The sequence below is a fragment of the Salarias fasciatus genome, chromosome 5 (assembly GCF_902148845.1).
Source record: "Salarias fasciatus chromosome 5, fSalaFa1.1, whole genome shotgun sequence".
Taxonomy (NCBI): domain Eukaryota; kingdom Metazoa; phylum Chordata; class Actinopteri; order Blenniiformes; family Blenniidae; genus Salarias; species Salarias fasciatus.
In genome coordinates this window covers 23,579,517-23,604,861 of record NC_043749.1, presented here as the reverse complement: position 1 = coordinate 23,604,861, position 25,345 = coordinate 23,579,517, and the positions used below count along the sequence as shown (strand labels likewise).

Genomic DNA, 25,345 nt, shown 5'->3' with positions numbered 1-25,345 from the left:
TTTTAAAGAAAAGAAAATCATGTCGTGTCATTGCTGTTGAACTGTTTGGTATCTTGTCAGTTAAGTTCGGATGAACTCCGTTACCTACTTCCATGTTTCATAAGAGAGAAGTGTAAATCTGTGGTTTAGTCGTTTGTGATTCTACATTTCTGACAAGCTTGAACTGGATGTGTTGCCACCTTTCAGTGAAGTATTACTCTCTATTTTCTTTATTCTTTAGTGAACAATAAAGGATTGTTTTCGTCTGTGTGTATTAAAACTATTCAAACCATTTTTTTTTTATGTTTTTGTTGCACAAATCTTGACAGAAACAGTTGATGGGTGTGATATTTTATTGATAAGTGATAAAGAAGCAGAGTAACACAAATCACAAGGTAAAGAATCATAACAAAATATATATCACAGGTTTGTGAGTTGTTTTAATGAAGAGGAAGAAGACGTCAATAACATAAACTACAAAATGATGTTAAAAGTGAGGCATGAACGATGATTTCTCAAGTGACACTTCGACTTCTCCAACTTCTTCAACAGCTGAAATTTGATCAAGTACTGTACGGAACTACTTCACTATCAGTAAGATCACAGAACAACACTGCCCCCAACACAAAGAGTAAATATCCCAAAACACAGCTCATGTTAAATAGCAACACATCGACTCAGCTGTCGTTAAAACGGGAGGCCTCCGGCCTCCGCTCGCTCCGGATCACGTGAACATTGTGAGATGAGAGGACTACAACAGTACGAGTTTGAGTTATTTCAAGATTTTTCACGATCCACATCGCCTGAAGGTCTGATAGAAACTCTCTTGGCCGCGGCCGAGAGAGTTACCCCAGAGATGACCTAGGCAGGCAGTTTTGTCGTCAGAGGTAGTCCGTGGGGGCAAAACAACAAGAAAAATCAATGCGTGTGAACATTGAATAAATCTAATCTGGCAGCAGTTTGAGCAACAATGCTGAAATACATGAAATGATTGAAATGCTAATAATCATTAGTGATGATATAAGTGAGTTTTAGGTGGAAAAAAAAACACAAATATATAAACTATATATAATATAAATGTTGGGTGATATTCGAGTAATGCAAAAAAATTTTGAAGTAATATATACTTGATGCTGGATAAATGTTTGCTGTACACGATGATAAAATCTCCACAAGTCAGCATATTTGCAAAAATGACATGAGGCTGTTTGTTGGTTTAAGTGCAGAAATTCTGAACGAGGTTTCAAAATCCTTTCTGTACTGGACTGGAAGCTGGAAACGGATTCAACTGATGTTTACATCGAAACAGAAACATCCTGAGCTGAGAACTTTCTGACATCTCAGTTTCGTCTCCATTGGTCATGTTAGTTCATCACAAATCGTAAATTAACGACAAATAAATCAAAATCCATTTATACCCCTTTGATTCCCTAAAGTTTGATTCCTGGTGCCACATCAATCTGGTGAAGAACATTTCCCTTCATTACTTTTTTTTTCCTGCAAAATCCTACAAAGGAAATGCATAGTTCTGCTTTCATGTATGTGTTTTACGCTTTCAGACTTCTGAACTCACTCAAATACAAGACAAAAAGGTGTATTTAAGATCTTCAATTGGTTTTAAGTAACTTCTAGAAACACTTCTCCTGTACAAAGTGACTCCACTGGAACCTGTTCAGTATGTGCCATGAAGAAAAATCCCATTCCATATACTGAAGTCACGGCAGCCACGGGGCTGCAGAGGTAAAGGAAAACATCTTTTTAAGAACGTGTCAAATTCTTATGGGAAAATCCCACATTCCCGCTGTCTGAAAAGCAGAACTGAATCAGTAAAGTCCACTCACACTTTAGTACAATCTTTAGTTTTCGTTGCTGCTGCTGCTGCAGCCACGCCGGTTGGCCTGACGTAAGTTAACGTCATACATCACTCTCATGTATTTCAGCACTCTGAGGTTATACGCTGCCATGGATTAAGAGAATCACACATACAATGTACAGTGTAAGAATCAGGAAATACATGATGTAGTAAAAATGAGAAAAGAATAACAAATCCCCCCCCCCCCCCCCACCCCCCAAAAAAAAAAAAAAAAACAACATAAACTATATCCTAAAAAGCAAATATTTCATCATGTTGTTGTAAACTATTGGCTGCATTTTATTTCCCAGGAACACAAGTAAAGTCTCACTTCTATGATGGTGTATTAGGGACACAGACAAAAACGTAAAGAGGTGAGGTTACGTTTTATTCTCTCATTTCCAGAGTTGGGACGACAAACTGAGGATACATCCAATTAGAGAGTAAAGCTAAGATGACAATAACGTCCGATGGGGCTTTAGATTCTTTTTGAAATTTCACCTGTGTGTTAAACATCTCAAAGTTTTTCCCTCTTTTATTAAAACACTTTTAGCCAACATTTCCACTTTAATCTCAAAATGCAACATAAAAGCCAATCATCCTGCGAATCCAGTTTCCCTTGAGGTGACCCTATTACACCAACATACAAATCAGTTTTTGTCATATACACTTTAAAACAGACAAAACAAACAAAACAAAAACCAAAAAAAACAAAAAAAAAAAACAAAAAAAACAATGATGGTTTATTTGTACACCTCTACTGGAGCTGCTTCTGTGCTTCGGTGAGATCTGAAGGCATTTAGCCCTAAAAACCCTTTAAATGTACTGTACATGTGAAACTCTGTGTGTGTGTGTGTGGTGTGTGTGTGTGTGTATACAGTATACATGTATATCTGTGGCGCATGAGGGAGTGAAGAAGTTTGAGATCTTCAGTCTATTGTGTTGCTGAGGTAGAATGAGAGATGAGGAAACTGAGAGTAACTGAGGTTTAAATGAGGTCTTTGTTTCAAGGCATACTGGTAATGTCAAATACAGATTAGAAATGCGCAACAAACACAGCACCATAATTTTTTTTTACTGAGTAGACAAAATGTTCCTGAATAGTTTTGTACCTGAGGTTTCAATAAGCTGTCAAAAGCACTGTTAAAAATGAAATCCTGAGTGTGGCAAAAACACTGCTGACTAAAGTCGAACGGTTTTCTTCCCTCTGTAAAACATCCATTTAAAACTTTGGACACGTTTTCTTGAAATCACTTAAAGTTTGGAGAAAAATAACAATTAGATGATTTTTTTTTAACTTTTTCCTTTTGAAACTGAAGCCATATAATCCTCTAATCTCATTTTCAAGTATAGAACAAACGAGGCTTTTCCCTCCCAAAGCGGATATTTTAACTCCGGAATGAAACCTTTTACACGAACGACTTTAGCACACCGTGTTTCTGTTGTAACATTGGTTGAGGAAAAAGTTTTGCTCCCGTTTCATACAAGGACACTTGATTTTAAAATGTGTTACCAAAACAACACTAAGGTTTGGTTCCTTTACTTTTCTTCAGCCCTCAGCAGCTCCTCTGCCGCCCCCCCCCCCGTACGCACACAGAGGGCGGCAAGACAGCTGTCATGCTTAAAGGAATAGTTCGACTTTAAGGGAATTTGTGATTTATAAGAACATATGAAAATAATGGCTGATTTTAAAGAATAAAAACAGGTACTGTCGATCTTTCTAAGATAACAGACTCCACCCACCAGTATGTTTAAATTCGACATGCATATAAGCTGCATTTGTGTTTCGTTCAGATTTTAAAAACACTGTTTTTATAGTGTTGTAGCCAGTAGCTCCTTACATAAAGTACATAAACTCAGCGAAGGCAAAAAAAATCTACACTTCCCAAAAAGTGGAACTACTCCTTAAAGAAAGTCTTGCAATGATCAAACACCCCAATGTCAACAAAGATTGTTCACCAAGCGAGCCAAACTCTGAGGGTCAACAACAAACCCAGGGTTCAGTGGGGTCGGGAGGGGAAACTACTGTTTGCAGTGAGTTTTGAGTGTGTGTGTGTCTGTTTTCCTGAATCCTCATCACAGGTGGGAGACAGATTGTGCCCCTTTTGTTTGAGGTCGAACCTTGAGGTAGGTGTCCCGTCTACTCCCCTTCCTCCTGAGCTGGCACCTGAGATGACGAGGCTTCGGGCTGCGAAGGACCCTCCCCAGCCTCTCTAGGAAGGCCCTGGAACGACAGGCAGACCGGAGAGGGCCGTCAGTCCGCCGGCTCTGTGACTAATGATGCGCACGGCGGGTGAATCAATGCCAGAGAGGACACGAGAATACAAGACTGAGTGTTAAAAGTTTCATTGAGCGTTTGCGTGCGAGGCGGAAGGTTCCAGCTGTCAGACCTAGAAATGTGAGGATAACGACGGTTACATCAGGAAACCAAGAAGGCAGGGGAAGAGAGCAGTTAGATCAGGTTTCCCCTCCCTGCACTGACTCATTCTTCCCCTTCGTTTGCGTGCGTGTGAGAAAGGGAGTCTGTCTCAACAGTTTCAGTTCTTAAAGCATCTCGACTCCTTTGACAAACTGCTAAGTGGAGAGGATGCGATAAGGCAGACAAGGGCCACGAAGCGAACCACCTCGCTTTGGCAAGAACTGTTGTGCAACGCACGCATTTAAAATATGAACCGGAGGGCTGAAAGAACCACTGTTTCTGAGAAACGCACCAAAACTGGATGTCAGTGGATGTTCGGTGGTTTGTGTGGGGAAACGTCTGCACGTTTTCGAAGTGACTTTATGCGATGTGCAAAGATCAGCGCGTAAAGAAAAAAGAAAAAGGGATGAAAAAAGAATGTATGGAAACAAAGACGGAAAAAAGCAAATCGCACACAGTACGAGTGCAAATACTAAGGAAGCTGAGCAATGCGAAGAATGCACAGAAGATAATGAGGTAGGATACATCGAGGTCAAAGGGCAGAGTACACCACACTGACAGTCTGGAGAAGGAAGGGTTTTTTAAATGTCTACTTGTGTTACATTTGTCATTTCGGGGGGGTTTCTGAAGTTGGAAGAGTTCGGGGTTTTTATTTTGCACTAAGATGCAAAAAGAAAAACCAAAACTGAAAAAATAAACCCTGAAAAAAAAAAATTCTTTTACAAGTTAGGTTGTTCACCCATAGAGAGCATGACAACAGTCAGCGCCACGTCTCCCAGCATTTCAGCTAAATCCACACTTCAATACGCATGAAGGCGGGAATTTGGTGCATGGAAAGCAAATGAGCGCATACACACATACTATAAGATTGCAGCTTGAAAAAAAATCAATAACGGGTTGATCTGTGGCACCAAACCAAACCAAACCAGGGGGTATCGTGCCAAGTCGGATAAAGCAGTCATACAAAGTGACAATATGGGAAGAGTATCAGAACGTACCCAGTTCAACTTACTGGGAATCATTCACATTTCTTTACAACCCCCACAATTCCTATTAGCATGCTTACTTTCTTTAAATTGAATATATACATACACATACACACACACACATATATATATATATATATATATATATATATATATATATATATATATATATATATATATATATATATATATATATATATATATATATATATATATATACATACTTCAATATTAAATCATAGCATATTGGCTCAGTACAGGAGTTCAGGTTTACTGACGGCAGCAGCAGCAGGAATGAGTGAAAAGGCCTACTGAACACATCTTTTTAATGTTTGATGCCGGAGATCCTCCATGCAAATCACACAGTGAATATGTAACTGACATTGTTCAGAAAGTGAAAATGTGACAGAAAGTGAGATTTCCGCCCAGTGGAGCAGAAATGCAGTCACAACATCTGAAACTGACTTCTTTTCAATCAAAAGATTCTGCCACAACCCCGCCATCAAGGTTTATACAGTGGGAAAAGGCAGATTTTTGTGGATGTTAAGTGATTCCTTTATGTGATGAAGCTCATCTCAGACACACATGAGCCCATTTCAGACTGAAGCAGGCCTCATTACAGAACAACGCGTTCTCAGCGGAGGGAACCTGTGTCTCAGAAAGCTGCATCAAAACTAAACTGGACCACCCAACCGCCTTTTACAGATTCGGTTTTCCTCACCTGCTGCTCTTCAGTCACTTCTGGAACTACTTTCTGAGGCTGTGAAAAAGAGAGGCAGCAGAATTAATTAAACATGAAGGGAAATGGGGCCCTGGCGGATCGCGCGGCTCCGGCACACACAAACACAGAGCCGGCTTTGGACACACATTCACAATTAACTCCATGATGTCTGAGTGTCAGGGACTGCTCCGTACCCATTTCCTTGGTCGCCCTCGTGGCCGCTTCTCCCCAGCGGACTCTACTTTCTGTCAAAGAATGAACAGAGGGTGTAAAAGAGGCGGTGTCAAGTTTACATCAGGACACAGATCTTATTTGAGTCCTCATCTGCTGAGCTTTAACTGTGAGTGTTGATTGTTTCCCTCTGGAGCTTTAAATAAAGTGTACAGGCCCCAAGTTTTGCTCTTCAACAGTGACTATATGCTCGATGAATAGATCAGGGGTGTTTCTGCCACTGGAATGAAGGCTCTCCTGTGGCGCTCTGTGCCGCATGTTGGTGATATTAGTCTGTAACTGAAGGTGCTCCTCCCCTCTGAGACCACCTGCAGTGTCCATCTCCACCTCCACCACGTCTCTGATGAGTCTGTGTGGTGTGAGTGTGTGCGTGTGTCTGCCTTCACATAAAGGATACACTCTCAAACAAACAACCACAGTTACGCGTGAACATTTAAGAGACATTTACGGACTATTTCGCTTTAACGTGAAACCTCCATTTCATCCCAATCTGGGAGCACAAAGCATGGATTTGCGTGACTGACGTGTGTAATTGCAGGCTCATGCTAAAATGCCTCGCTCTGCCATGTTGTAACAAGTCTAACAAGTTCAGTTTCCCAGCAGTAACCGTTTCCAACCAGTGACGATAAAGAAAACAATCACCGAGCTTTTTTCATTTTCAGAAATTTGCACATATGTCAATAAAAGATTCAGTGTCAGAGATCTGTGCTCAGCTTCTGCCAGCGGCCTCATTTTAAAGGAAACCTGGCAGCAGAGGCTGAGCAGCCACATTTCATCCCGACGCTTCAGGTCTCAACAAGGTTTTTCAAAACATCAAAGCGCTATACGTTATCTATATGAGCAAGAGTGTTCCAAACCTAAAATGACTAATCTGAAAACGGGTGAGTTCTGCATCATAATGAAAGTGTTTGTTTAGTTTTAACTTTACTTTTAAGTGACAACAAGGTACACTGTCCTCATTGAGCAGTTTTCTACCCAGTTTTTGACAAAACAATCTGAAAAAATCAGGACGCAGAGTGAATGCAGCAAAACTAATAACCACAAATTACAACTATCCGTAACTTTTACTACATTTTTGGAGTCAGGCTGTTGTATCTTTTGTTCACTATGATGAACTGTTTTTACTGTTTAATAGCCTATCTGTGATAAACTTTGATTTTCCAGTTGAAAAAAAACCCCCAGTCATTTGTCATGATAGCAGTAAATGCTTCTGCACTGATGTTCCCGTCTCTCAGGGTTAACCCACAGGGTGAAGGATGAGACATAAATACTGCACTGATTTCATCTAAACCTGCCTTTGACTTCTCTTTCTAAACTTTATGATAGCGGCCCCTGAGTGCCTGAGATAATTCAATTTCATATATAATATGAATTATCTCAGATGCACCACTAATGCATCTCATGCAGGTGCACTGTCAACGATAAAACCCCGAAGATCCTATCCAGTGTTTTAAAGATAAACAGACGATCCATTTTAAACAAATATAGAATACAGTGTCAAGCTAGTTTTTAAGTTTCTTACTTCTTGTCATTGAGAATGACATAAGAAATTAGCAAAAATACTTAAAAAGAAAACCCCATAGTTTAGATTCTTTAAAGTTTCTTGGAAACACTGATCAGTTTTAACCTTTGTTGCAGTTTTGGGGCCTTTGTTCTTGCTGCCTTTCGGTCGCCCTCTGGGTCTCTTTGGGGCCTCTGGTCCGGCAGGCTCCTGTGGAGAAAGATTAAAATTGAAGCATCTGACAAGAACCAGACGAAAATCAACACAAAATCAAGCTTCATATGTTAGGAGCATTTTTTGCAGGTTTAATTAAGATTTTCAGGAGGTTAAGTTTGAATATGGAGATGCTCAGATTTATGCTACAAAGAGTGAAGTCTGACCGACTGCTGTTTCCGTGGTCGACCCCTGCCTCGCCGCTGAGGCTCGGAGGGCGACTGGGCAGTGCTGGGCTGGGGAGACGGCTCTTTGGTCCCACTGTTACTCATGCCTGCGTCGGTCCACCTGCTTCAAAGGGTGTGGGCATCAAAGTCTGGAGCAGCGGCCTTGAGGGCTTAGAGAGCAGAAGAGCTAAATGTCAGGAGCTGGAGATGTGAGCGAGAAAAGTGGAAAATTTGACAACACTTGGACACAGTTCCGCAATCATCTCTGACAAATATAGGATCATTTGCTTTAAATCATCTTTTCGAGCATTCACCGCAGCGTGTTCCAATCACTGCTTAATGTGTAATTAAAAAAGATAATTCAGAATCACACAGGATCCTTTTCCAAGAGCTAGCGTGGGAACTGCTTAAACATAAGCCTTGGCACCAGGTTCATCGGAAAGCACACAGGGCTCTGGCAAACGCAGGGAAACATGAGAGTGGTGTGCAGAGACTAAAAGTAGCACAGATATTCACAACTCAATCTCCCATCCAAAATCTGGCTCTACACCACTGTACTCTGCCTTTCCATCTGTCCTCTGAGAGGTATTTCTCAATGGGGCCGTGAATGTTGGACGGGTGGTGATGCTGCGACTCTTACACTTTAAAAAAGAAATGGAAAACAGAAACCACAGACAAATCCGTAGTAGAGCAGGAAGCCAGTGTAACAATTATGAATAAATCAATGGTATCTTTATTCCTATTCACATATCAATCAGTTAAACATAACAGAGATCCACCTGAAGTTATTACTTGTTTATTAATAAATTGCAGAGCTAATGAAAAGACGACTTATCCCATCCTCACTTTTCATGACAACTTTTAATAAAAGCTGTTATTTGCTCAGCACAAGCTTGCAGCAGTTTAATGTGCAACTTTCAAGCTGCATTCTTTGATTGAGCAGCAATAAAAAAAAGCACATATTAAAAACACATTAGGGTCGAATGCTGCAGAGTTAGGTGTAACTTTACTTGACATTTAATCGGTGAAGGAGCAACCTTCAAAGTGTAAACAGGGTGTCCTCACGTTAGACTACATTCCTGGTGATTTCCTAGAAGGTCGGCCGTGCTGCTCGCTTAATGAACGTCCTTTTCCTTTTCTTTTCTTTTCTTTTTTTTTTTTTTTTTTAACTAAGCGAACGAGGACTAAATGTGCGGTTGGGGTCGGCCGCGGGTCCCATGGTGGTCGTTCACCACAGCGTCTGGCTGCGTGAGGAATGTGCCAAACACTAATTGCCAACACAGCCTATCAAAACGGCCGCACCGAAGCAGGAAGTCGGCGAGTGTCGAGAAATACGTCCTCGTAGAAACGATTTAAAGCCGAACGATTACGCACGACGCGTAATGGTGGCTTTTTTAAAAGCCACTTTGGATCAAAGCGAAAAGCCAGAGAAAGAGAAAGAAAAGAGAAACCCCACCGGATACTCCCGCTGAAGTGGACCGTCCGCTCAACTAATCCGTGTTTGCCAGTCAAGTACGGGACTGAATGTACTCTTAGCATATGGGCGGCAATTGCAACCATAAAAACACATTCTTGTTTGGCGTGAACGGAGGCGCGCGACGCGCCGCCGCCGCCGCCGCGGCCGAGGCTGCAAAACCGACCGAGCTCCGCCGGAGACGGTCTGCGGTCCGGACATGCGAACACCACAACAACTCTCAAGGCCGTCCGTGTGCGAGAAGCGTAAAGTCGGAGCTTTACAACACAACATCCCCACTGCTCCCATCACTTGCGCAATCAGTGTGTGTGTGTGTGTGTGTGTGTTTCGGAGCGACAACAGGTCCGTCGGGGAAAAAAACAAAAAACATGTAGAAGTGAGTTTTTAGAAAGACGCGAGTTGAAGTTGCTCGCGGACGCGGTTGCAGCCACACAGGTGCAGGAGCTGCAGTTTTCCAGTGAGCCGCGGACACACGGTCAGACTCTGGGCTCCATGTTCAGGCTGAGCGATCCTGTCCATGCAGGCAGCGCCAAACGCGACATGCAGGGAGAGAGAGAGGGAGAGGGAGAGAGAGAGAGAGAGCAGTGTGTGTGTGTGTGTGTGTGTGTGTGAGGGAGAGAGAGAGAGAGAGAGAGAGAGGAGGGAGTGTGCACGAGCTGAACTTACCTTTAGTCGGTTCGCAGCTTTACCTGAAAAGTTCACACACTCACTTTGTGCCCCTGCACAACTCTGGAAATCTTAGTGTATCGACCGTCTCATTGGCTGGAATGAAAGGGTAATCTCTCTCTCACACTCCCTCTCCCTCTCTCTCCCCTCTCTCTCTCTCTCTCTCTCGCTCTCTCTCTCTCTCTCTCTCTCTCCCTCCTCCTAATCGGAAATGTGTGTGATCCCCCCAGACGTCCAGTCACGAATACCCCAGATGCAGTATAGTGGGGGGTTGCAGCAGAGCAGTATGCATTGCATACTTTCTCTATTAAAGCATGTTTCAAGAAAGAAGGAGGGTAGGAGGGTTGAGGCGGAGGACCCCGCCCCGAAAGACTCACCGGACCACCCACTCGAGAGGGAGAAAGAGGGAGAAAAGACGGGCATCAGACAGCCAGGAGGGTCTGGTTCCGGGGTTCCCAAAGCAGGGTCTGGGGGGCTGGGAAGTTCCCCAAAGAAGGGAGGAAAAGGTTGAGTGTGTTTCAGCAGACATGATAGTGAGAGCAGACAGTCTCAAGCAGAGTTTCCCTCTGTCTGCCTGCTGTTATCTCCCCACCTACAGGGTTAGAGATATAGCTCTGGAAGTCATAAAAGGACTCAAATATCAAACAGGGTTTCTGAGAACAAAGTCTGCTCGACAACAGCCTGACCAGCATTTGTTTTGGGAAATGTGAGCCACGCTTGGCTCTTACTCGTCAAAAGACAACAGGGAAATTTCTGTGTTACAGTTATAAAGCCATAATTAGAGCAGTTACAGGATGTATGTTCTACCTGGTTTACCCAGGTCTGTGATGAACAATCACCGTAGTCTTCATCATAAATATATCTACAACTGATAACAAAAGCTAAATAAAGATATAAACATGTATTATAAATTAAAAATATTAAACACGATACAAGAAGAACTGAAAAAGCCCATTCATGTGTGAACTTTCATTCAACATATTTTTTTGCACTTAAAAAAAAATAATAATTTCAAGAAGTTTTATTTGTTTAAGTCGATGCAACCATAAAGTGAAGTGAGGCCGACATGTTTGAACGACTGTGAAAACACACTGCGGCAGCTGCTAACGCTGCTCCTCTGCAGGAGTCACGTCAGGTTAGAGCGCTGGCAGCAGCCCAAAGTATAAATCATTAAGTTGAAGCTTGATGGACAGAGATAAAACACAGAGTTTAGTTCGAGCTGTTTGTCGAATAAGTTTCAAAATGTAATTCTGAAATTCTCATGCTGAACAACCTGCAGAGCCAGAATTCTGCTTCAAACCGCAGGATGAGTCCAGTGCCACTGAATCTTGGTATTTCCACAACATGCATCAGAGTAACAAAGAAAACATTTGCATCTTTTGGTAATTAAAAATGAGTCCAGGTTCCCAGAAGCTTTGGTTATACTGAGAACTAATAGTCATAAGTGAATTTGATTAGTCATCCGCTATAAATATTAGTAGATGAACGCTAACTGAATGAGTTTGACTGCTGTCAGTTTGATGTGAACATCTTTTATAGATCAGCTTTTTGCTTTTTGATTAAAAAAAAAAAAAAAAAAAGTCTTGTGATTGTTTGAGGCCGAAGTTAAAACGTTAGCGTGAAAATCAACAAGACAAAGAAACAGACTGAATGGGGGATAAGATGAAGGTGGCGGCGGAGGGGTGCATGAGAGAAAAACTGTGTGTGTATGGTGTGTGTGTGTGTATATGAGAGAGTTCAGTGGCCTTCTGCAGCGTGCGCGGTGTGTCTGAGATTTGGTCGGACTGTGATCTTGAGGTTTATTTAAGCTGAATTCCGTGGGCTCATCAGGACCGGGTTACAAAAATCCTCCTATAGAACTAGAAAGAATGTGCAGTGCATACAGTTCTGCATAAGGCACAAAGGCATGTCTTTAGAGGTGGGGGCAGGCATCAAAAGACAGGCAGAGGAGGGATTTCTTTAGAGGCTGGGGGCAAAGAAGGTATTTTGGAGTTCCATTCAATGCCACGGAGAGCCGGGGAGGCGTACAGTTTGGTGGTGTAGGGTGCATTTCCAGGAGATGTTAGGGACTTTAAAACGGTGCTGTAATACCCTCCCCCCCACCCCCACCCCCCTCCCACCCCCACCCCCCACCGCCCCTTTGCGTTACTGAAAGTTAATTTACTCAAACATTATTTCTCAACCCAATGGGCTACAATTACAATTCTTTTGTGAATGACTGACAGTAAATTGCAACCTTGATCAAGCGTATTTAAACTTTCAACACAAAGTCATCACCTGTGGTTGTAGGCAGATAAAAGCATTTATTGGGGTATTATTTAATATTGAACAGCAAACAGAAAAAAAAACATCGTTTTAATACTAAAAACTTGCAGTCAAAGGAATAGTTATAAAGAACTGCACATTAGTAACATTTCAGAGGACGACTGCTTCTGATCCTAACATGAAGCAGCTTTGTGCGACTTTCATCAAAGTCTTACTATCATTACACATGCAATCTGCTGTTAAACAAGATTTTGACAACCAGACTCAAGTTTTTCCATGAATAGAAGAATTTAGAAGTGTGTAAAGCAGCTACATGAGGAAAAAAAATACACTATGAATGAGCCGGTTTTATAATGTAATAGCAATACAACTCCAATAATAAATTCTGATTACACAATTGAAGTTGTACTATTAGTTGTCTTTTGACGTAAAGCAGACATCTGAGGAGAGAAGTTGCGTATGTTCGGCTGAGTAAGTGGCCTTGCTGCTCTGGAAATAGATCCAATCATTCTTGTTTGATGGCAGTGTGTTTTGCCTTCAAGCCATCTCCATGACCTTCTTGATCCAGTCCACATACGCAGACACCCGGATGAAGATGTTGGGCTGACCCGGGTGTCCGCAGCGCCTCATGGGGATGATCACACCCTCCAGAACCCAGCAGTCCCTGTTCTGACACGCCAGCGGGCCGCCGTAGTCTCTCTGCAGACACACAGGAACAACAGTCTGGAGTCATTCTTTGTCTCTGTTATGACTGAGTGTCACTGCCGAGGTTGGAAACATCTTGCAGTCACATCTTGTCCGGTTGTCTTCCATTATCCAAATGGTGGATGCGTTTGATTTATAGGAACTTATAAATAACCGTGCGCTCTGAGCTTAAAGTGATTTTCATCATCAAAACAGTTTCTCTTACCACCGTATCCGAAGCTTTAATTCACAACACATTAGGGCATTATTCTCTCATTACACAAACAGTTTGAAATTGTGGGAGCTATGACGTATTCTGAAGAGTGTCCAGTATCTGTCTGTTCGATTGGAAGTTAAAGCAAGCCATTAAGTAGCTTAGCCAAACTCAAAGAGCAAAGGAAACAGCTGCTGGAACCAGTGAGAATGACTCTGTGGTCATAAAAGCCGCATAACTGTATCACTCAGCACAGCTCCAACACCACTTTACAGGGATACACTGAAGTTTTTGTTTATACAAAAAACAAACAACCAGTCTGTTATTATTGAACTTTAAAGCTGTTGCAAGCTGGATTTTGTTCTTTTTAAACAAGTAAAAACAGAGAAACTTTTTTTTTCCTAGTTCCAACCATTTTTGTGAAACACGTCTTAATGTCGAGTGTTCAGTAAATATCAAAGCAGAATGACAGTGCATTGATTGTGGCTCCATTGACCAGAACGTCTCTGGTTTATTAGAGCTGAAAGCCTTTCTTGAATGCCAACTGTAGCTCTTTTATTACTGATCAAATAAAACATTTACACTGATTTGTTTTGGTCACGACACCCACCTCACAAGCACCGACTCCACCCTGGAAGGAGTTGGTGCACATCTCGTTTTCTCGTACGCGGCCTCTGAAGTATTTGTTGCACTCCCTGTTACTCAGAACCGGTACGTGGGCCACATTGAGGACCGTCTCGTCCCCAGTGCCTTAGAAACACAGAGAGGAGGAGGAACGAGTCAGCAGGTAATGAGTCCACAAGAACACAATTAAAAAAGAACAGGTGGAGAGAGTTCGGATGAATCTGGGAAGATCAACAGCAACATTAGTCCAAGAACATGAACGAGGTGTTCGCTTGAACGTATTCAAAAACACTTCCAGGAGTGGCAGATTGCAGTTGGGTGGAGTTCAGCGTGGACCGAATGCAGTGCGGAGGATCACACTTGCCTCTGGTCTCGCCCCATCCTGCGATCTCGCAGGACGTCCCCTCAGCCACGATGTAGCGCTCAGGAGGGAGGCAGATCTGAGAGACACGGTCATTAAACTGGGCAGGGCTGCAAAAGAAGACAGTCACAAGGAAATTATTGTTGCCGTCTCTTGTGTGTGTTTATATAGGTGTGTGTTTTGTAGCATTTGATAGTACGCACGATTCCAGCTGCAGCATAACCAGCTGAGACTCGGAGGGTCCGCACACGATCTTGGTGAGAGGGATGGTTTGAACTCCGGGATCTCCTTCTTGTGGATCACGAAACAGCGTTCCCATCATGGCCGAGTACCCGGGCAGATCCACGTAGCTGTGCACACACGCAGAGTCAACATGGAAGTCCACCTCCAGTTTGGTTTTTGGGGGAAAATTTTGGTATTTTAGAGTCCGGACCAGGTCCTTTATGTCAGTGTCACGTGTGTGTGTGTGTGTGTGTTTGGGTGTTTTCTTGGGGTACTCCATAAGCAAATGACATTGATCATTCTAAATTGCTTGAAGGTGTGAGCTTGTGTGTGGATGATTCTCTTTTGTTTGCCCTAGCATGGACTGTCAACATGTCCTGAGTGTACCCTGCTCTTCAGCCAATATTTGGAGGGGCAGATTCCACCTCAGGGGACTATGACTTGGATAAAAGTTCATATACAAGAAGATGAATGGACAGACGTTTCGGTAAAATACAGTTGCAAACGATTCAGACTCTCACACACTGAGCAGGCTTTGTCTGATTCAAAATAATTTTAGTATGATTGATCCGTTATTTATTTGAGTGTGAGCTCTGCTGTCAAAACACTGGTGCGCACCGACGAACCAAATCCAGACCTGCTCCTCTTCTGAAGGCTGTTTGACTGTTTTGTACACTTCAGCAGACAAGTCATAAGTAATACAAACAAAACACCACAATAATCACACAAGCACATGCGCAGCGTTGCTATAGAGGCTATGGAAGTCTTGCTACCTGACGAATGACAAGGAAATACACCTAAAGTTTCATGTTGTTTATCTTTCAGGTCTAATCTACAAATGAAAACATCATCATAAAACAATCTAGACTCAAGTGTGACCACATCTTCATCTGTTCCGGTGTGGATCAATAAATAGCACCACAAAAGCCCGAAGGTTGCAAAGTCCAGAAGAGGTTTTACAGACTGGAGAGTGAACGTAAATGTGTTTAGCATTCTTCCTATGTTCCGGTTTCCTCTGGAAGGGTGGGACTTAGAGCCTCTCTGTGGGAGATTTGCATCTTCTCCCTGTGACTGTGTGGATTATTTCCAGGTACTCTGGGTCCGTTCCACAGTTGAAAAACATATTTGAGGTTATTGATTCAAATCATTTAAAAAAGAGGCATCAGTTTGCCAATCTCGTAATCCTATCTGTTTTTCCTGTGATGGACTGATGATCTGTCCAGGCTGATCGGTCCTGCCTTCACCTCCAGTCAGATGAAATCAGTTTCAGCTTCCCTCATCTGGGAGTTGGATTAAGTGGTATTGAAGATGGAATGAATGGGTAGATTGTAAATATGTGCACTGTTTTTATTCCATAGATATTTGTGGATAGTTTTCCCAGCCACCCAAAAATGCGATTTTTATTCGATGAAAAAAAAAAAAGAATTACTGCTATTTAGTATAGATGGAGTGTGACGTACGGAAAGTACAATCCATTTCCGAATGAAACTCTTTGCAATAAAGACAACAAATGCATTTTCTGAGCTGTACAACCCCAAGGCAGCGAGGACATAGCGAGCATTCACAGGCTGAAGCCATGCAGAAATAAAGAGCTCCTTTAAATGAGCGAAATTTACCAGGAGGAGAAACACTGCTTGGTGCTGATCACCCATCGGGGGTTAACCAGAGATCCTCCGCAGAAGTGGTTTCCCTTCCTGCACACAGAGAGGTCAGAGGTCACACGGGGCTCTGCGCACTGTGTTTTGATTGTCGGCCAGCCGTCTTCTGACTCACCTGTCCCTGAGGCTGACGGTCCACGGCGAGTTCCCGGGAATCCCGTTCACAATGCGCAGCCGCGACCTCTGGAAGCGGTCGTCTCTCTTGCCACATTCGCTGAACTCCACTTTCTCTGCGTCCACAAGAAAAAAAAACAAGAAATAAAAAACCGTGATGGATTAGTTTGCAGTGTAACCACAACTGGAGGTTTGTGATCTGCAGTTTGAGAATGTGGCTCATGCTGGTTCACAGACTAACCTACTGGCTCAGTCATGGACACTTTCTCCCCAGCTGTTTGAAAACAACAACACATGAATTGTTAAATCGTCTGTCGCCACACAGCCCATTAAACGACTTCAAGGTCCATAAAACAAACAGAAAGCAGAGATCCGTACCACACTGTTTGATGGCACAGTAGTCAAACTCGGTTTTGGGGTCTGTGGTGTAGCACCAGGGTCCGTGCTGGTCTCCGTCGGGGTTACGGCAGTAGTTCTCGGTCAGGTTGGCCTCAGGATGAGTCCTGTGGTTTATCCTGGGAAGAGCGGCCACTTCCATGACTAATAATGTAATACGTTACATTACTATGTGACTTCTAAAGCTACTTTTAAAACACAAACTTGACAAATAAATGCAAAAGAAAACTATAAATGAGGAACACTGTGAAGAGCTGAGAGTGGTTTTCTTATTCATAATAACTTGGTTATTTATGCACAGAAAGCCTCCCAACAGACCAGTTCACTACTAAAAATAAGCAGTATGTTCTTATCCTGTAAAGTTTTCCCTGGTAAAACTGAAGTGATAAACATACTTGGTCCGATGAGGTGTGTTAACGTTCCACTTCTGGCAGGTGATGCCTTTGCGAGTTTTCCGGACAACGCCTCGATAATTTTTTCCATTTTCTTGATAGCAATCTAAGAAAAAAAACCCAAAGAAGACCATTTTATGCTGAGGGTCATCAGTCATGAACAGCAGAGAAAATGTCAATATACTTAGCTTTCTATAATCAAAACAAAATAAAAGAAATGAATGCATTGCTAAGAGAACATCACGTGGCTTTATTTGTTTGACTGTTTGAATAGACGAGGCAGTGACATGGTCATCATTATTCGCATCGTAGTTCATAGTAACCTTCTCCTCTACTGTCATTCTGTCTCTGAAGTGAATCACGAAGTCCCACCCTCAGCTTCGATGTCGTCTGCACAGCGTTTGATCTGCAGACAGAGAGCCGTCCTCATCTCTGGCACCGACGTGAAGCACCAGGGGGCCTCCGACCCGTCCGGGTTACGGCAGTAGTTCTCCTCCAGGCCCCTGCGTGAAGACAAGCCAGACCGCCGTCTCATCGCCGATGCATTAAATCACAGGGTCGCTGCTACACTGTGGAGCCATGCAGACACCGTACTGAGGTGACACGCTTCTTCGTTTTTCACCAAATGAATGAGTGAACTGCAGGTAATCGATGTCGACACGATGAATGATCTCCACCGCACAAATGAGTTTAATATTCGTTTCACATTCGCATCCCAGAGTGACCCGCTGTGGAGGTACTGACCATCTATCATCCACTGTCAACTGTCAGCACATAAAATAAGATCACTAGTAATTTCACCACAACGACAATTTGACATTATTATTCAAACAGGGAAACAAAACACTTTCTAATAGGCTACAAGTGCCTTTTGCTTCCTGATAATTCTTCTCTGTCCTCTGAAAATGCACGTACTTGCACTCGTATGTGTTTGGGTAGAAGGGGTGTTCGTGGGGAAACTGGGCGTCCCACCGCTGGCAGGGGATACCCGACGTGGTCTCGTTGACCGTGCCGCGGTAGTCTTCCCCACGGCCGCGGAAACAGTTGGTGGTGAAGCTGGAGCGCTGTCGTTTCTCCACACGGACTTCAGCTGCAGAGGAGGAGAAGGTGATCAAATTTAAAGAACAGACTCAGGGTCAGTTCATGTGTGCCATGATGGCAACATAAAGAGACGACCAGCTCCTTTTAAAGTGACTGGGGTCTGTAAATAAGGTGTTTATGACATGATGAAAGTAAACCTCTCAGTACTCTTCAAATCTCTAGCATGGCAGAACTTAAATATAATATTGATGTTCCGTTTGGAAAAGGGGAAAAAAAATGACAACGTTTTTAAGGAAACTTTATGAGACGATTATATAAAGCAAATAACTGCATCCAGGTTAATGAGTACATTATCTGGCTAAAATCATAACCGATCAGTCACATCTTCATGGAATCAAGCTAAAAAATAGAAGAGGACTCTTTAGAAGTTTTAATGCTGACATTGACAGTGCCACAAGATGGTGCTGTTTAATAGGTTTAACCAGACTTTCCCCATGTTGATCTGAGTGAAAATGTCCCTCATTCCAGATAATATCCAATACAACTGATGAAATTATAGAAATTTTCTTTTTTAAATTTGCTTATTTATAATCTGCCTTTCCATTTAAAATAATAACAGCTGGAAAAACAGTTTAAATCAGAAGTAAAACACATTTTTTTAGACAACTTCAGATACTACGGTAATCTTTTCTCATGAGTCCACATTTCACTTTTCATGTAGAAGTGTCCATTAAAACATGGTAAAACACCTCTATCTCACACTGAAACCAGCAGAAACTTAACAGGAGTAAGATGTATAAAGAAAACAAATTAAAGAAAAACATTTTAATTAACCTTTAATGAACCTGAAGCCCGGTGAGACAACTCGGCCTCAAATCACTGACAAACATCTGAGCACTTCAGACACACCGGCTCTTAAATCAAAGAAAATCACTGTGGGGCCAAGTCTGAAGCCTCACACCATTTGGAAAAGCAATTTGCACAAACACCATAAAAGTGATTTTTCTAGATTTAATTACAGCGATTTAATAAGACTCACTAATTCAGCGGTGTCTCTGGATACTGCTGGAATCAGGCTGCTTCAGCTCTCAGTTTTCTCAGTTTGGCCAAAGGGAACCGAGGACGAAACAAATCAGGGCGAAGGAAACAAGAAGGCTGCGTCCCAACAAACTGATGCCGCGATACAAAAGATTACAGCAATCTCAAGCCCGCAATTATGAGTTTAATAGCTGTGTAATCTTTCAGTTAGTTTCTCAATAAATGATTAATTTTTGTTCATAAATTCATGAAAAACAATGTGAAAACCTCCTGAGGATCCAAAGGTAAAACCTGTTTTCTCCAACTACTAGTGGAAAAACCCACAGTTTGAGATTCAGCCTCACTTTAAACATTGTTGTGTTATTTAAATATATTTTGTCAGATCTTACTGCATTTGCTGATCTCGCAGTTTTCTCTCTCCACTTCGGAGTCAGTCGTGTAACACCAAGGCACCGGAGACGCGTCGGGGTTACGGCAGTAGTTATCGTCCAGACTCTTATCGGGATACCTAAAGATACACACAACGTTTGGTGGTTCACTCACACACACACACAGATGAGGGGATGCGGCTGCGAGTAAATAGTGAATACAGACTTCTCTGGCTGGTAGATGTGCTGGTGAGGATACTGCTGGTCCCATCTCTGACACTCTCGACCATTCACCGTGTGGTCAACCTGCCCCCGGTAGTCCTCGCCGTTGCAGGTGATACACACCTCTGCAAGGAAAACAAGGCAGCACACGCACAGAAACTCATTACTCTGTCATTTCCAGATAATTTTTCCTGAGAACGCATGAAGCTGTCACTTGGAGGTGATAATGGGAGGAGTGGAGGCTGCATTTTATTGATGATTACAACCTCATTTTAACAAAGTGACCATCTTATTGACAAAGCGCAGCAGAGAGCAGAAAGGAACACACACAAAAGATGTGAAATTAGTTGTGTGTGAGTGTATGTGTGTGTGTGTGTGTGTGTGTGTGTGTGTGTGTGTGTGTGTGTGTGTGTAAGGTTTACTGATAAACAAGTTTATCCAAACAAGAATCAAGGTTCAAGTGTTTTCAGGCCATAACATGCACCCAACTACCCAAGTACAGACTTCTCATAATTTTCTTTAATCAGAAATGGCTAATCAATACCAGACTGTTTACTGTTTGCGCAGCATAATTTCTCTGTTCTTCTTCCTCACGACACCACTTTGATTAAGCCTTTAAGGACGCGACCTATAGATGTAACATGTGCACTTGTGGAAATGTTTGAGACGTACCGTCTTTGCACTGGGGAATGTTGCAGCTCTCGTAGCGTCTCTCGGGGTCAGTGGTGTAGCACCACGGACCGATACGATCCCCGTCTGGATTCCGACAGTAGTTCAGCTCCAGGCCATTCGTGGCTGAGGGCGTCCACCTGACAATGAGAGAGTGGTGGAATCAAACAAGTACACACTGGATTCAGTCTGGACCACACACAACAAAAAGCCAATGAGACAAGAGTCTTGAAGTCAGGTGATGGAAAAAGTTGATCTAATGTGACTCAACACTGCCACCAAGAGCACAACAGAGGAAAGACTTAAACTTTACGTGGTGCCTCTTTAAAAGAAGTCAAGAGCTGTGGGCTGAAAATAGACTGGTAAGTCAGAAAAAGTCATTTTAAGCAGAAAAAGAACGCATATCAAACATTTTCTGGGCTGTCACTGAAATCATTCGTCATTTGAATTTGTACTTCTGCCCATCTGATGTCTGCCGACTGAAGGAAATGAATCACAACAAGAGGATTAACTGTAGCGTAAAGTCTACTCTTCTTATTGTGCTCATGATAAAAAACAGAGAGAATTTTACTGCCTGTACATCTGTAATAATAAGCTTGAGAGGGATGAAAACTGTCGCTCTGCTCCTTGTTCCAGGGCTGTTTTGTGTGAAGTCTGGCTTTTAGCCAGTACCCGACACAGTTTATCAACCGGCCCAACGTTGCGTTAACTGTTTGACCATGAAATGTCGGCTCGTTGTGACTAAAAGAGTCTAAAGTCCCACACTGTTTAATGTTCACACTCAAATAAACTTGAAATAAAGGCTCTTACTCTTGGAGTCCCGTTTTAATTTCCTTTAAACGCTGAAGGTCAGACAAAGATCGGAATGTTTCTTCAATCATTAAACCGCTGTGTGAACTGGACGGTGGGAGGGAGTGACTCACCTGTGATCGTGAGGAAACTTGGACCACCACTGCTGGCAGGTGAGCCCACTCCTCGTAGTGAACACTTTCCCACGGTAGTCTTCCCCTTTACCCACAATGCACTTTCTGACATAGACTGAACGAAAAACAAGCAACAAGTCAAACCATATTGGTTTGGAAATGCAAATGTAGTGATTAGAGAAATGTTCCACTCATGTAATATTGTTACACTGACTACATTGAATTAAATTAAAAGAAATATTAATCGTAAAACTACCGATTAAATTGACTCAAAAGATCACTTATTTTAAACACAATTTAGTTGCATTCTGTTGAATTTGCCTGAATAAAAGTTCTACATTCAAAGTGAAGATCTCTGAAGAAGGAATTTTAAATTGAGAAAAAATAAATGTTGTTTGGCAAAACGCAGATTAAAAAGATGAAAAATACTAACCATGTGCATGTCTGGATTCATGAGTGTTTTCTTCTTCATACTATTTTGCATACTTTGTACTTGTTTATATCTATCTATCTGCACAGGGGATTTTTTTTTTTTTTTTGTTAATTTCTTGCAGAAGACAGATTTGCATTATTTGAAATCCTGCTTCGGGAAAAACTCAGATATTTCTTCTGACACCTGATGCAAAATCATTCTCACCCTTCTTCTCGTAGAGGTCACAGTTCACGTTCCGCTTCACCTCGGCGTTGTTGCCGTCGCCCACCCAGGGCAGATGTTTACAGGTGACCACTGGACGAGACTCGAAGTTGAAAGCTCTGCGTTTGGGAAGAGTTTCATGACAGAGCATCTAATATTTATGGATAGAAGCGTAATCAGTGAGTGAATTATTCAACAGGCTTCAACAGTTTGTTCAAAAGAACATTAGGTTTATAATGTATAAATCTTTTCCAGGACTGATAATGTGACAGCAGGATGCCTCTCAGGAATAATTTTCACCTTCAAGATTTATCAATAAATGTTTCTCTCAACAAACAGATAATCTCAATATATGTTCGTAACACTGTCTACTTTCATCACAGCTGAGAGATGATGACAAAGAATGTAAAAATAACAGGAATCCCAAATGCAATATCCATGAAAAAGCTGATTATTTCTGCACTATTTCATCTCAACATCTGACCTGTAAACAATGATTTCTATTCAACAAAACTGAAAGCTGCAGCACAGAAAACCACTGTAAAACTACCAAACTGCTTTGTACGGAAGGTACAAAACAGATCATAAATATAAAGCAAAATGCAGGAATTAAATGTTACAATTATAATACACACTGTCGAAAGGTGTTTGCTAAAACACATTTGATTTCATATAAATATATTTTTTTCTACCTGTTGCAACAAACAGTCTCATTTCTCCTTTTGTAAAAAACTTCTGTGCAAATGTTGTCACTATTTTGTCACCGGTGATTAAACTTCATCAGACTATGAATATACACAACAGAAAACTGATTTATATCTTAGCTAAAAGTGCTTTAATATTCACACTGTTTCCTCAGGATTGCAGTAAAAACAGCTGCAACCTGCTCATTAATGGGTGTGTTTTGTTGATGTTCTGCAGCTTCAAAGATTATGAGTAAGACATGTTCTCACCACTTGGCAACCTGCTGGAGCTTTATATTTTTGTAGTTAAAGAAGATGATCACAAGTAATCCTCTTTAAAATGAGGATTTAGTCAAATCAGGTGATAAGTTTAACTTGAGGCACGAGAGATCTGGGTTGTTATACCTGCAGTCCAGAGACTGTGAGCAGCGGGTTGCACAGTCCTCCAGGTTCACACCCAGCAGCGTCTGCACTCGAGCTGAGTTCCAGGCGGTGGGAACCAGCTCGCGGCCCTCAGAGCGCTGGAAGTCGTTCAGGGGGCTGCGGGACCCTGAGAATGTGCCACACAACCACAAACACACACGTGCATGGAGAGGATAACCGTGGGGACTGGGTCTGAGCTACATTCAGAGGCAGTTTGCAGGTGATGGTGGTACCAGCTGCATTATTTGGGCACAAGGCTGCAAACTTGTAACCTTTGGACCAAGACTGTGCTGCTGGTTTGTGACAACAGAGGAACCCAGAAAAAAAAAACAAAAAAAAAACTTTGAACATTTAAACATCTGGAAACAGACTGAGCCATTCCTGAACTTCTATAGTTCACATAGTTTCTGGATTTGGCAGGGTCAGTTCATATTTCCTTTGAATTAATAAAGTACTTCTATTCTATTTTATTATATTTAAGATTGTGAGTAGCTAGGTTTTATTCAACTCCAGTCAACAGAATAAGTTCACCTCTTCAGATCGAAATTCACTTTGGCAGGTTGTAAGTTACTTCAGTTTAACTGTGCAACTTGCGCTGTTATTAGTATTAATCTATAAAGCTCATTACACTATTTTCAGTTTTCTGTTTAACAGAATTCATCATATTGGATATAATATTAATTAAAATATTTGGTAAGAGAAATATTTCTGAGCCTCCCAGGCTACTAAGTGATTTAAATTGAACTATATATTTTTCATTCTGACAGTCTTTTAAATTCATCATCTTGTGATGTTTTAGCTCAGTCATCTACATTTTTGCTCTCTGATCAAGCTTCCTTTTTCCTGCCAAAATACAAAACACAACAAAAAATATTACTCAATGCAAAAGTTCAGAACATAAAAGTGAATTTTAAGCCTTCTTAATTAAAAACAGATAATAATATCAATAAAAAAAAATCCTTACCAGTGACCAGTCCGACTGTCAAGAGAAAGCAGAGCAGGAAGTGTTTCATTGTTTTGAAGAAGAGAAAAGACTGTTTTATAACACTTAATGGATATCAGGGAGATTTCTGCTCAACTTAGGTTTACAAGTCGACCTGAAAGACACAAAAACACACAAACACACACCCACAAAAGAAAAAAAAATACCCCAAACCAACAAAAAGGATGTTACTAATGTGCTGGGGAAGCACAGAAAGCAGAAATTCCCGAGAAATACACCTCCTCCACTCACACATGAACACTGAGCCCTTGATCAAACTCCCTAAAAACACAACCAATCAATACGCACATTAATCATTGATGGACGCGTCGCTCCGAGCTCGTGCACTTCAGTCCTTCTTCTCCAAAATGTGCTCCGAGCGCGCGGTTCACCGCAATTAACGCTGATATGCTGATAAAAGTAACGGAATCTGCTTCCACAAAACAAGCAGTTCTGCTCTCAGACGCTAGACGTCAGTAGAACAATGTTTGGATTTGGCTTTTTTCCAGGGCTGTTTTTCCGGGTTTTGGACCGGAGGAGTGACCGCGGCTCGTGCGGTGTGTGTGTGTGTGTGTGTGTGTGTGTGTGTGTGTGTGTGTGTGTGTGTGTGTGTGTGTGTGTGTGTGTGTGTGTGTTCTCGTATTTCTATCCTTGTTGGGGCCAAATGTCCCCACAAGGATAGCAAAACGTGAAACGACGTGCCTTGTGGGGACCTTTTTCCGGTCCTAAGTAGGAGAAACAGTGTTTTCTTGACCATGTTGTTGTTACTGAAAAAAGTAAAAGTGCAAAAACATTTCTTTAGGGTTAGGCTTTGTTGTGGTGTGGGTTAGGGTTAGGGTAAGGGTCAGGGTTAGGGGCTAGACATGAATGGGAGTCAATGGAAGGTCCCCACAAGGATAGAAATACAAGACTGTGTGTGTGTGTGTGTGTGTGTGTGTGTGTGTGTGTGTGTGTGTGTGTGTGTGTGTGTGTGTGTGTGTGTGTCGGTGTCGGTGTCGGTCCGTCCTGCGGCTCCGGTAAGAGAGAGAGAGGTGAGAGGAGGCGCTCTGCGGGGCCAGAAGCACCAGCAGCGACCTACATATTACAAATAACCAAAGAAAACAAAACAAAAACAAAAAACAAACAAACACACACACAAAAAAAACAAAAAAAACAAAAAACAAAAAAAACAAAAAACGAAAAAAACAAGAAAGAAAGAAAAAAGATCTAATCTGGACTTTGAT

General features: G+C 42.1%; 2 protein-coding genes across 2 annotated transcripts; both read right to left on the bottom strand.

Moving 5' to 3' along the window:
* Positions 1 to 2,768: 2,768 nt before the first annotated feature.
* On the bottom strand, positions 2,769 to 10,359 carry LOC115388069 (high mobility group protein HMGI-C-like). Its single transcript, XM_030091003.1, has 6 exons — positions 10,210 to 10,359; positions 8,070 to 8,239; positions 7,816 to 7,899; positions 6,152 to 6,202; positions 5,958 to 5,996; positions 2,769 to 4,055 (listed from the first exon to the last, which is right to left on the bottom strand). Exons 2-6 carry the CDS (start codon positions 8,172 to 8,174, stop codon positions 3,972 to 3,974), a joined length of 363 nt encoding a protein of 120 aa, XP_029946863.1. The 5' UTR covers positions 8,175 to 8,239; positions 10,210 to 10,359; the 3' UTR covers positions 2,769 to 3,971.
* Positions 10,360 to 12,452: 2,093 nt separating this feature from the next.
* mst1 (macrophage stimulating 1) lies at positions 12,453 to 24,490 on the bottom strand. Its single transcript, XM_030090933.1, has 19 exons — positions 24,432 to 24,490; positions 24,105 to 24,237; positions 23,123 to 23,267; positions 22,038 to 22,153; positions 21,401 to 21,515; positions 20,481 to 20,617; positions 19,813 to 19,933; positions 19,608 to 19,726; positions 18,055 to 18,229; positions 17,512 to 17,642; positions 17,143 to 17,245; positions 16,730 to 16,866; positions 16,593 to 16,625; positions 16,353 to 16,467; positions 16,196 to 16,273; positions 14,561 to 14,707; positions 14,361 to 14,467; positions 13,983 to 14,122; positions 12,453 to 13,173 (listed from the first exon to the last, which is right to left on the bottom strand). Exons 2-19 carry the CDS (start codon positions 24,151 to 24,153, stop codon positions 13,012 to 13,014), a joined length of 2,130 nt encoding a protein of 709 aa, XP_029946793.1. The 5' UTR covers positions 24,154 to 24,237; positions 24,432 to 24,490; the 3' UTR covers positions 12,453 to 13,011.
* Between the last annotated feature and the right edge of the window lie 855 nt (positions 24,491 to 25,345).